General features: G+C 52.9%; 7 protein-coding genes across 7 annotated transcripts; 2 read left to right on the plus strand and 5 right to left on the minus strand.

Annotated features, from left to right (window-relative positions):
• Window positions 1-32: 32 nt before the first annotated feature.
• J4E84_009659 (uncharacterized protein) lies at window positions 33-1,809 on the minus strand (the record flags this gene model as incomplete). Its single annotated transcript, XM_049392221.1, has 3 exons — window positions 33-122; window positions 181-1,620; window positions 1,687-1,809. The coding sequence occupies 3 exons, from the start codon at window positions 1,807-1,809 to the stop codon at window positions 33-35; spliced, it is 1,653 nt and encodes a 550-aa protein (XP_049239983.1).
• A 220-nt stretch (window positions 1,810-2,029) lies between these two features.
• IMP3 (Small subunit (SSU) processome component) lies at window positions 2,030-2,826 on the plus strand (the record flags this gene model as incomplete). Its single annotated transcript, XM_049392222.1, has 3 exons — window positions 2,030-2,074; window positions 2,224-2,592; window positions 2,671-2,826. The coding sequence occupies 3 exons, from the start codon at window positions 2,030-2,032 to the stop codon at window positions 2,824-2,826; spliced, it is 570 nt and encodes a 189-aa protein (XP_049239984.1).
• A 710-nt stretch (window positions 2,827-3,536) lies between these two features.
• Window positions 3,537-5,434, plus strand: J4E84_009661 (uncharacterized protein; the record flags this gene model as incomplete). The annotated part of the gene is made up of 3 exons (XM_049392223.1): window positions 3,537-3,696; window positions 3,752-4,601; window positions 4,648-5,434. 3 exons carry the CDS (start codon window positions 3,537-3,539, stop codon window positions 5,432-5,434), a joined length of 1,797 nt encoding a protein of 598 aa, XP_049239985.1.
• A 119-nt stretch (window positions 5,435-5,553) lies between these two features.
• J4E84_009662 (uncharacterized protein) lies at window positions 5,554-6,556 on the minus strand (the record flags this gene model as incomplete). Its single annotated transcript, XM_049392224.1, has 3 exons — window positions 5,554-5,724; window positions 5,975-6,167; window positions 6,363-6,556. 3 exons carry the CDS (start codon window positions 6,554-6,556, stop codon window positions 5,554-5,556), a joined length of 558 nt encoding a protein of 185 aa, XP_049239986.1.
• Window positions 6,557-7,645: 1,089 nt separating this feature from the next.
• J4E84_009663 (uncharacterized protein) lies at window positions 7,646-9,154 on the minus strand (the record flags this gene model as incomplete). Its single annotated transcript, XM_049392225.1, has 1 exon — window positions 7,646-9,154. One exon carries the CDS (start codon window positions 9,152-9,154, stop codon window positions 7,646-7,648), a length of 1,509 nt encoding a protein of 502 aa, XP_049239987.1.
• A 424-nt stretch (window positions 9,155-9,578) lies between these two features.
• On the minus strand, window positions 9,579-9,920 carry J4E84_009664 (uncharacterized protein; the record flags this gene model as incomplete). Its single annotated transcript, XM_049392226.1, has 1 exon — window positions 9,579-9,920. The coding sequence occupies one exon, from the start codon at window positions 9,918-9,920 to the stop codon at window positions 9,579-9,581; it is 342 nt and encodes a 113-aa protein (XP_049239988.1).
• Window positions 9,921-10,339: 419 nt separating this feature from the next.
• J4E84_009665 (uncharacterized protein) lies at window positions 10,340-10,631 on the minus strand (the record flags this gene model as incomplete). Its single annotated transcript, XM_049392227.1, has 2 exons — window positions 10,340-10,434; window positions 10,499-10,631. The coding sequence occupies 2 exons, from the start codon at window positions 10,629-10,631 to the stop codon at window positions 10,340-10,342; spliced, it is 228 nt and encodes a 75-aa protein (XP_049239989.1).
• Window positions 10,632-10,765: the final 134 nt, after the last annotated feature.

The following is a 10,765-nucleotide window of genomic DNA, read 5'->3' on the forward strand; positions in this document are numbered from 1 at the left end:
CCTGGTCGGGCAGACAGTCTAGATGCTAGGGCTTATATATCATCTTCGAAGGGCCGTACGATCTGTCCCTTTTCTTGCAGGTAGTCTTTAACTTGTTTGACTGTGTATTCGCCTCTGTGGAACTGCAACATGTTAGTCACTATATCCATGTTCGGAATGAAAGTAAGAATGGATACTCACCATCCCAGCACCCAACGCAGCATCCGTCTTCGTCTTGGCAAACACCTCTTCGAAATGCCCTGGGTGTCCAGCGCCACTACTCGCGATAACAGGGATCTTGATCGCGTCTTTGACGTCGTTGATGAGCTCTGTGTCGAATCCACTGTTGCTTCCGTCTTTGTCGATGCAGTTTAACAGAATCTCTCCTGCGCCCATGGCTTCGACTGCGGTGACGAGTTGGCGGACGTCGAAGTCGCGGCCCTCGCGTCCGCCCTTGATGGTGCATTGGTACCAGCAGTACTCTTCGCCGTTGGGACCTGGAGTTGTGGTCTTGATTGTGTGGTGGGGTGTTGCGTCGGGAGAAGAGACGTATACGCGCTTGGGGTCTACGCTGATGACGACGGCTTGTCTGCCGTAGGCAGATGAGATGGTTTCTATGGCTGTGGTGCCGGAGAGTTTACTGTCTCGCGCGTAGTATTCTTCCGCTGCGGTCACGGCGTCGGAGCCTATGCTTACTTTGTCTGCGCCGGACTTGAAGTACATGGTTGCGATGTCGAGGGCGGAGATCTTGCTTCCGTCTGTATCTACCGTGTCGCGTATGCCTCCGCCGATCGTCAGAGGCACGAAAACGGTTTCGCTGGTTCGGCGCAGGATCTCGAGCATGGGTGTGTCGGCTACGGGGCAGTTGCGGAAGGATGTGATGTTCAGGAAGGTGACTTCGTCGGCGCCTTGTTCGTAGTATTTCTTTGCCATTTCGACGGGCTTGCCTAGGTTGCGCACTCCGCCGCCGGCTCCTTCTTTTTCGCGGACATCGTACTGGTCGCCTTTTGTTACTACGAGGTCGCCTTGGTCGTTGGTGCGTACGTCGAGGCAGGCGATGACGCGTCTTGTTAGGCCTTCTTTTGTTTCGGCGGCAGATGGCTTTTCCGGTAGCTTCTGTGACATGTTGCCATCCAACCAAGCCTTTAGGACGCGAAGTCCTGCTGCGCCGCTCTTCTCAGGGTGGAATTGTGTGGCGAAGATGTTTCCCTTTGCGACTGCGCCGATGAACTCCTCGTCGCCGTACCGTGCTGTAGCGACTGCCCAGCCATCCTTCTCCAGCAGACCCTCCTCATATATCGCGGCGTAGGAGTGGACGTAGTAGTATTTCGACGTCGGTCGCAGCCCGTACAATGAGTCATCCGTGACTTCTCCGGTGCGCGATGTGTTTGCGCTGTTCCATCCGATGTGCGGTACGCTCTTGTCTGCGTCCTGGAACTTCCGTAGTCGCATAGGAATGACGCCCAGTCCCTTGACATCAGGACTCTCCTCCGAGCCTTCGAACAATGCCTGAACACCGACGCATATTCCCATGAAAGGTTTCCCCGCCCTGATGTGTTCGCGGATGGGTTCGACGTAGCCGGCTTTCTCTAGCTGGGACATGCAGTGGCCGAAGTGGCCGACGCCGGGAATGATGAGTTTCTAGGGGCGATGCTGCATCAGCACTTGTCAATTGTTGCGCGCGTCTTGGTGAGAGGGCGGTGGTACCTCGGCAGAGGGCACGTCCGCGGGCGTCTTGACCCATTCGACCGTGTAGCCAACCTTCTCGATGGCATTGACGAGGGAGCGGACGTTGCCGGCGACGTAGTCGAGCAAGTGAACTGTCGGCATATTCGTGGATGCGTTCAGAGGAATGATAGTAGGATGTTTGACTCGAAGAGTGAAAAGCAATTTGGATGCACCCCACGCGTCATTGGAGGGGCAGGAACGCTACCGCTAGCGCCCGCTGCACCCCTGTCAAATAATTCTTTGGATCTTCATCGTCGTCGCGAAGCCATCGCAAGCACTCACGACCCACCACCCACCACAACCTCATCACCGCCTCCTCAACATGGTGCGCAAACTTAAGCATCATGAGCAGAAGCTCTTGAAGAAGGTATGCACTCCCTGTTCCGCTCCACCACCGTTGCGCATCGCCGTCTGGATCGCCGCGCGAACAGCCGCTATTCTCGCCATGCCCAGCGGCGCTCTCTCCAGTACATGGGGAGACAAAGAGTTATTGAGAGTTACTAACGCCTTTCGCAGGTCGACTTCAACACCTACAAAAGCGACAATGACCACCGGGAAGCCGCAGTCATGCGTCGCTACGCAATCCAAGGACGCGACGACTACCGAAAATACAACCAGCTCGCCGGCTCATTGCGACAACTCGCCCACAGAATCGCCAACCTCGACCCATCGGATCCCTTCCGCGCCAAGCAAGAGGATCTGATACTGGAGAAGCTGTTCTCGATGGGCTTGCTGGGAACTGGTGGTGGCGGCCGTGGAAAACTATCCGATGTCGAGCACAAGCTTACAGTGAGCGCATTCGCACGGAGGAGATTGCCAGTCGTCATGACCCGGCTACGCATGGCAGATCACGTACAATCTGCTGTCACACTTGTGGAACAAGGGGTAAGTACACTGGATTCCTGACATAATTTCTTTAGTGGTCATCTCCCTAGATGCAGCTAGGAGCTAACAAACACACAGCACGTAAGAGTTGGAACCGATGTCATCACAGACCCAGCCTACCTGGTCTCGAGGAATATGGAAGACTTCGTCACATGGGTCGACTCCTCCAAGATTAAGCGCAATATCATGAAGTACCGCGACAAGCTGGACGACTTCGAACTCGAGGCCCTATGAGATTTCCGTTTCTTCTTTTGGGCGGCGTTTGTGGATACAGCATTTGATGGCGTTACGACATACTCGCGATATCCGGCTATGGCATAAATTGATCTTTGTTCTTCCACTCATACCTACCATCGCAGTTCAAGTACGCAGCGTATCAGACGATACCACGTCTCATCCTACAAGAACGAGCGAATGCGATCACATATCTTTTCTCAAGGGCGTTCGAATACGAGACCAGAGATCGGAAGAGATGTATTGGGTGGATGGCACACCACGTTATATAGGGACACTAAAGCTCCGACAGCGACCTCCAGGGCGTAGCCTCTGCTGACTGTTGCGCATACAGGACAACGATAGCCTACACCGGGTATGCTAAATCGGCATTGGCTATGTTTTTCCGACCGCAGGAGCCGTGACCAATCACATTTCCTGACTGACGCCACACAAAATGCAGTTCTTTACCCAAACCGGCAATGACGGTGCTTATGCTCATATCAGTACAACACCCAAGCGTACTAGAATTTTGAGTCGCTTGCATGTGCATAAGTGCCATGTCGCTATCTCCACACATGGGTGGGGATGTTCGGGGTGAATTCTGGGGTAGCTGACGGATCATACTAGGAACAGCGGGACGGTATTTATGACAGTGCTGATCCTCCAGCTTTGGATTCGGATATTTTAGGTACTTCGTAGTACTCTTCTATATCGTCGCTTGCTACGCTATGGCTGCGAAAGGAGACCGCGAGCCCTCGGTGGCACACATCGAAGCGCTCGAGCATAGCACGAATACATCGGATCACGACAACTACTTCTCCATCAATGACGCCAACGAAGAGATCGTCCGCCATCTACAAACCACCGGTGAAGATGTTGGCATGACCTGTGCGTAATGCCCAACATCCAGACTGGCCACCCAGTCATATCTAACTTATCCCAGTTCGCACATTGATGGCCGCCGTGTCCATGGCTATGTGCTACAACGCCTACCTATTCACTCTCCTCATTCCACCGGCGATCCTCACGTACATCAACGCCGATCTTGGCCCAGACCCTAGATACACATGGATCACGATATCGTGGAATCTTGGTGGCGCCATGTTTGTCACTGTTGGTGGACGACTTTCAGACATATTCGGAAGACGATGGTTCTTCATCGCTGGAGCAATCATCCTCATCATCGGCAGTATCGTTTCAGCAACCGGACAAAGCATCAACCAAATGATCGCCGGTGGTGCCTTGTTCGGCTGCGGTTCCGGATTCCTGGAGATGGCATTTGGTGCTGTCCAAGAGATCGTGCCGAGCAAATATCGTCATGTCACCATTGGATTATTTGATGCCGCCTCGATCATAGCGCAGATCATGCCGTTGGTCAGTTGGGTCATCATCAAGCAAACGGGCAACTGGCGCATTTGCTACTATGTCATGATAGGCTTCCAGGCTATCAACCTTGTCCTTCTGTTCTTCTTCTACCACCCGCCATCCTGGAAGGATAAGAAGGCTGAACATGGCAAGACTGCTGGACAACTGTTACGCGAATTCGACTGGTTGGGACTATTCCTATTCTTGGCTGGGTGTACACTTTTCATTGTTGGTGTCAGCTGGGGTGGATCTCAGGCTCCTTGGGTTTCTGCGACAGTTCTCGCACCTATCATCATCGGACTGGTGACCTTGATCGGTCTGGGATTCTACGAGGCCTACTATAATATAACAGCACCACTGTTCCCGCCACGTCTCTTCAGAGCATTACGCCACTTCACTGTTCCTATGCTGGTCATGGCCATAGGCGGGTATGTTGATCCACTCGATTATATGGCTTATGCTAATAGATTACAGAATGCAATACTACTCGAACGCAACCTTGTGGCCACGCCTATCCCAACTCATTTACGCTACCGACGAGATATCCAAAGGTTTATACGCCGAAGTTCTGCCGCTCGGAACCATCATTGGTGGCATCATCGTGGCTTTTAGCAAAGTCATCGGTCACCAACGTTGGGTCATCATGTTCGCCGTCGCGTTGCAGACAGCCTGTGTCGGTGCCATGTCTACTTCTACAATGGACAATCCGGTCAAGTCAATCATCCTGACAGTCATCATCTCGACATGTACCTCTGTCAACCTTTTGAACGGCATGGTCTTGGTAGGCTTCGGGATCGTTTACCAGGAAGATATAGGCACTGCAGCTGGTCTTGCGGGAACCTCTCGTCTTCTGGCTGGCGCTGTCGCTACCGCCATCTTTGGAAACGTTACGAACAACAAGTACGGAGACGCCTTACCTGCGCGCGTTCGTGCCAATCTTGCTCCTTTCAACCTTTCGTCGGACATTGTTACTCGGTTGATCACCGCGGCGAGAGCAAACACAGCTGCCGGGTACCAAGCTATCCCAGGTATAACTCCTGCTATTCGAGCTGCAGCCAGTTTAGGGAATAAGCAAGCATACTTGGAGGGTGCGCATTTGTCGTATCTAGTAGCCTTGGCGTTCGGTCTGCTGGGAGTGGTCGCCGCGTTCTTCATTCCGTCGGTAGACAAGAGAAAGTACACCAGTAAGACCGTTGCTGTACAGAGACGCGACAGGAAAGAGTTGCAGGAAAAGAAGGTCGCGGGGACTGTAGGACCATGAGTTCGTTTGCTCGTCGAGCTGCGTCCTTGTGAAACGTTTTACATCAGCAATTACATGCGAAGTATTACCGCACCATCTACATAACATCAGTGTCGCTTTCAAAAGACACGATCCCATGCTCAATCTTTCTTCTCGCTTGCATTCGCACCAATCTCGACATCTGTCTTCGCCCAGTATTTGCTAAGATCTCCAACAGGCGGACATACAGACCAGCGCATCTCTGCAGCCATGATGACGAAGAGCATGTACCAGCCCAGAAGGCCTACTATGAACAAGAGCGCTCCACCAGCCTGTGCGCATCAGTAATGGCACCTAAAAACTGCCAGTGTAACTCACCTTCTGCAACCTCCCCGCCCTCTCAAAATCCCCCCTACTCAACGCCCAATAAGCCCCACTCAACACCCACGCCCCGACCGTCACAAACCCGAAGATACCCGCAAAGACCATGTTGATCCGGATAGTAAACAGCCAGAACGTCGCTAGCGCAAACCCCCAAACAAGCAAATACAACGCAATCACCGCGTTCATCTCTTGGCTCACCATGCCGGCTGCGGCGTCGCCGGAAGGAGAGTAGGAGGCGGCCAGATTGAGCGTGGGCAGTTGCAACATGCCGAAGGAGAGCCAGAAGACGGCGAAGAGGCCGCAGACCATCATGGGGAAGAATTGGGATTGGATCCAGAGGAAGATTGTGGAGAGGGTTAGGAGGAGGGGGCCTGTGAAGAAGAATATGCCGCTGTGAGGGAGGTTAGCAGGGGGAGTAGGGGGGTCTGGGAGGGGTGGAGGGAGGGAAGGTGGAAAGACGTACACGACTGCTTGCATTCCGGCGGCACCGCCCCAACCCATTAGTACCATGGAGAATGTAAAGGTTGAGATTACGAATCTGCGGTCTTCAGTATCGACACCGTCCATATTGTAAAGAGTGTCTCACCCCAAGAAGCCCAAAGGTGTCGCATTAGCATATTTTCCGACATTCTCATTTGCATGTGGTGTCTTGGGCGCGAGATACAGTTTCTCGAAGAGCTCTGGGCTGATTGAGATGTTGGTAGATGTGTGTGCGAGATGGGGCTCCTTGTCGATGCGATCGGAGTCTGTGCTGTGCGAGGTCACTGTTGTTGTCGCCATGATTGGCTGTAGTAGCTGTGTCTATGGGATGACTGGTGGAGTGGAGGTAGGTAGTGTAGTCGTGTATCAATATCAACCTTGCACCTCAACCCCAGGGTACACTGTGCTTATCAACTCGACAGCTTCCCTGTCCGCCATCGCTCACCACCTCTCCTCCACATGCACATGCACGGCGGGGTACACGACCTCGAACGCCCTCTTCTTGGTCGCCCACTCATCCATCTAACTCCCCGTCTCCCAAGCCGCCCGTCTCGGTCTCCGTGTCCACAATCCTCTTCTCCCATTCGTCAATTCCCCATATCCTGTCGCCACGGCTCGGCCAATACCTCCCAACTGGCTGGATATATATCACGATTACGCCGAAAAGCCTCCTTCGCTACAGCTTGCCTTTGAGAACATAAAAACGATGGTCAGCATTTCGAGTGTAGTGGTGGAGTCTGTGGAGGTCGGGTGTTCCCCGCTCGCTACCCTTGTGCTGGGCTTACCCGGCAATTTCAGAGACGATGGTGATTGGCTGGGATGGGACGGGAGGGTCTTGGGTGTGGTCAGCGGGGACTGGGGTGTTGTGCGATGGCCGGATGGAGATTGGTGGGGTGGACTGGGGGTGGGGATCGAGTTGGGATGGGACGCGTTGTGATGCGATGGGAGGAGGATTTGGGGTTGCGATGAGCGCAGTGATGGCTACTCTACCTAGGCATACATGTGTATAGAGGTGCAGCAACAGCAGCTTGATCAGTCTTTTTTCTCTAATTCCCAAAAAACGCACCAAAACATTATCCACAAGTGTGGCCTGCGTAGCAAAAGCAAGACACAAGATGCATCCCCCCGACAATTATTGCCTTCGAGTGAGCGTAGCTGCTCGTCTTCATCCATGTAAGCCTTGTATCCTTCCAGAAATGGGTATCGACCAAAATTACTCTCTCTCAGGTACAGTGGAAAAATTTGACACTACCTAGGTAATATGCAGTGTATGTACATCTCTTGATGTCGCAAATGAAGTAACAGCCTGATTCCCCAACGCGAAGAACGAGGACCAACCGCAATCTTCGGCCTGCGATTAAGTAACACCTTGACTTATAAGTCCATAACCTATTGCGTCTGCTCTCGCGACACCATCTCCGTAAGGATGTCATCCCGCCGCCGACACATATGTTCTGTATTCGCCACATGTTTCTCCCATCCTGTCATGTAATTCCAAAATCTGTTGTTTTTCATGAGTGCCCCGGCTTGCGAGTTTGTGAGGACTGCCGACAGTCTCATGCGCTGCAGAGTAATCACGTCGTCCTTCATGACGGACCCCTTCTTCTGGAACCTTGAGTCGTAGGGCACCATAACCGCGTTCAGCATATCGACGTAACTGCCTGCGAGTGGATGGAATTCACCACCGAGGTTCGCGACCCGAACTGTTTGCCTGGGAAAAAGATCGCTGCCCCATCCCTCCTCCACGGCAAAGACTGGAAACTGGTCGACGACGGGAACGCTTCGATCCCTGACAGAATCGCCTTTCAGACGCAACCCATTTCCATGCGACGTGGAGATGATCAGACCCAACATGCAGTCGTCCAGCTTTTCCACAATGATCAGTGGATAGGACTTGGCGCAAATGTAACCGAATTCAGTATGGATGTCCTTGGAAGATGAAGACCAGGACGGACGTAGAACGGGGAACCAGCCAATGTCGCCAAGGTTGAACTGTTGCTGATGAACTGGCTTGACATCTGCATATTGTTCCAGGCGGGGAGATAGTGTGAGACTTGATAGTCTTTCGTCCAACTTGACGATAGCGGTCTTCGTTCTGGGCCTAGAGGTTACAGCACCAGAAACTGTACCCATCTGGACACCTCCGGCGGAAGCTTCAACCTGGGAATGTATATCTGAGACTCTGACTTGCGCAGCTGTGACTGTGACAGCCGTCTGTGCGGTGGCGGTAGAGACTGTGTTGCTTGCAGGGTCAGGTGTAATAGTGACTGCGACGGGCGCATGCACAGGGGCCCATCTGCCAAGCCCTGGCACTGTGAGATGACTCTTTGCTGCACGATTCGCCGCCATCATCGTATCACACACTCTTGTTACAAGATGCTCATAATCGGAAGTGATACTTTGAATCCTTTTTTTGTAGTGTAGGATGTCTTCTTGAATGTCCTCGATGTCCTGCATATCCATCGCCGCATCGCGGCTTGCGTAAGATCGGAGCTGCAAACGTCGTTTCATCGATTGCAGCTTCTCTTGAAGCTCCTGCTCGAAACCGTTTCGTTTCTTTCCGATACGTTCCAACGTCCGCATGTTGGCGAGTAGATCATCCCGAGCGTCTGCCTCTTCAGAGACGACTCGCGTCAGTTCTGCGATCGAGATTGTTGGTACATGAGGATCTTCGTGAAGACGCTGAGTATGTTGCCTCGCCGTAATACTGGTATACTGTGCTTCCAAAGCCTGTAGGCTTGTCTTGAGCCCAAGGATTACGGTGTTGAGGAATGACTTCCACTCCTCTCCAGCCGTGTCGCCTAGTCGCGCAGCCGCCTGCTCGTACAATGCCAGCGAGAACTGTTTATTTTTGATCCCCCGCTCCAGATCCAACAGTGTCGTCGATCCTGGTGACATTGCGGGATAATCTGACAAGTCGCTGTCGAAGATGGAACGCGTCGCGGAAATCGTATCGTGTAGAGGGGTTCGCTGTCGAACCGGTAAGGGAGATCTCCTGCGATGAAACAGGCGTAACACAATGGTCGACGGAAAGTTTTGCAATAGTCTGCTCAGTGTGCGAGAGTGCGTGCGCAAACGGCTGTTCGCTTGTAGAAGCCGCCTTCACTTACGTGACAGGGTACCGCAACTTGACCGCTTTTTAATGAGCATATGTAGACAACGAATCGAACATCGATAAGACGAAGGAGTTCCCTCATACCATGAACCATATCCCTTAGACATCTGGACCGACATCGCCAGCCCCTTCTCTCATCGCCGCCAGCCTCGCCTCTCACCCCACCTCCACCACTCCCCTCACTCCCCCTCTCACCACCACCCCCTCCTACAAACACCCCTCAATAGCCCTCCTAACCTCCCTCGGCCTCGCCCCGGTAACCCCCTCCATAATATCCCCATCCTTAAACACACTAAAACTCGGCATACTCCTAACCCCCAGCTCCTGCGCAATATCCTCACACTCCTCCACATCATACGTGTAAAACTTGACATTTGGGTACTCCGCCACCATCTTTGCGACTTCAGGGGCGACGATGTGGCAGTTCTTGCACCAGGTGGCTGTGCCTTGGAGGATGGTGACGCCTTCGTACATGACGGCTTTGAGGTACTCGGCTTTGGTGTGGAGGGTTGGTATGGAGGGGGTGGTGGAGGGGGTTGAGGATGTCATGATTGGGGAGTGTGAGGTGGTACCTGGGGAGGTATGAGATGGGAGGTCGAGTCAAGATGGGTGTTTCGTGTTGTTGATGGATGTTTGGTGAGGCTGCAGGGCTGGGGTGGAGATGTGTGGGGAAGGAGACGATGATGCTGATGACGTCATCGCTTTCCGCGTGGAAAGAACGCCGACGCGATGGTCCATCGTCTCGTTCTCATGCCGCTTTTCACGCATGCGATAGCCGACTATGAGCTTCGATTCCTTAGTTGCGCCTGAAAGCATACTTGTACAGCACGATGGAGCATGGGAATAAGCTGTACATCACTCATGCAGCATTCAGGCGCGCGCATCATTGACGTTGAAAGACATTATATTCTCATCTCAATATGGTATCATAACTTCATTCCCCCTTCATCAGGCAAGGATAGAATCCCCTACTCGCCCTTACCCTGCTTTCCATAGAAGGCGTCCTCACCACCAAGTGCCTTGAGTGCCTCAGCAGACTTCTTCTTGGACTCTTCGCTGGTGTCTGCATCACGCGTTAGTCTCTCATCTCATCAAACACGCAGCTAGGTATCTCAGGGAATGCGTACTGGGGTTGCTCAAGTTTGCCTTGTGACCCGAAGCCTTGTTGCTGATGTCCTCGGTGGTGTTGTTGATGTTCTGGTCCGCCTCGCTGAGACCGGGGGCGGTGATGCCCTGGTGGGAAACTCCTTGGCCAGACATGTTTGATGGGGGTGTGATGTGTAGTTTGGCTGGGTAAGTGTACAGGGAGTTGTGCTTGAGATAGATGCGAGTTGTTTTGTGATGAATGGTTGATGATGTATAGCCTTTCATAGACACCAGCACCCAGCCTTATA

This window comes from Alternaria hordeiaustralica (genome assembly GCF_023758085.1).
Source record: "Alternaria hordeiaustralica strain BMP 2776 chromosome Unknown scaffold_31, whole genome shotgun sequence".
Lineage (NCBI taxonomy): Eukaryota > Fungi > Ascomycota > Dothideomycetes > Pleosporales > Pleosporaceae > Alternaria > Alternaria hordeiaustralica.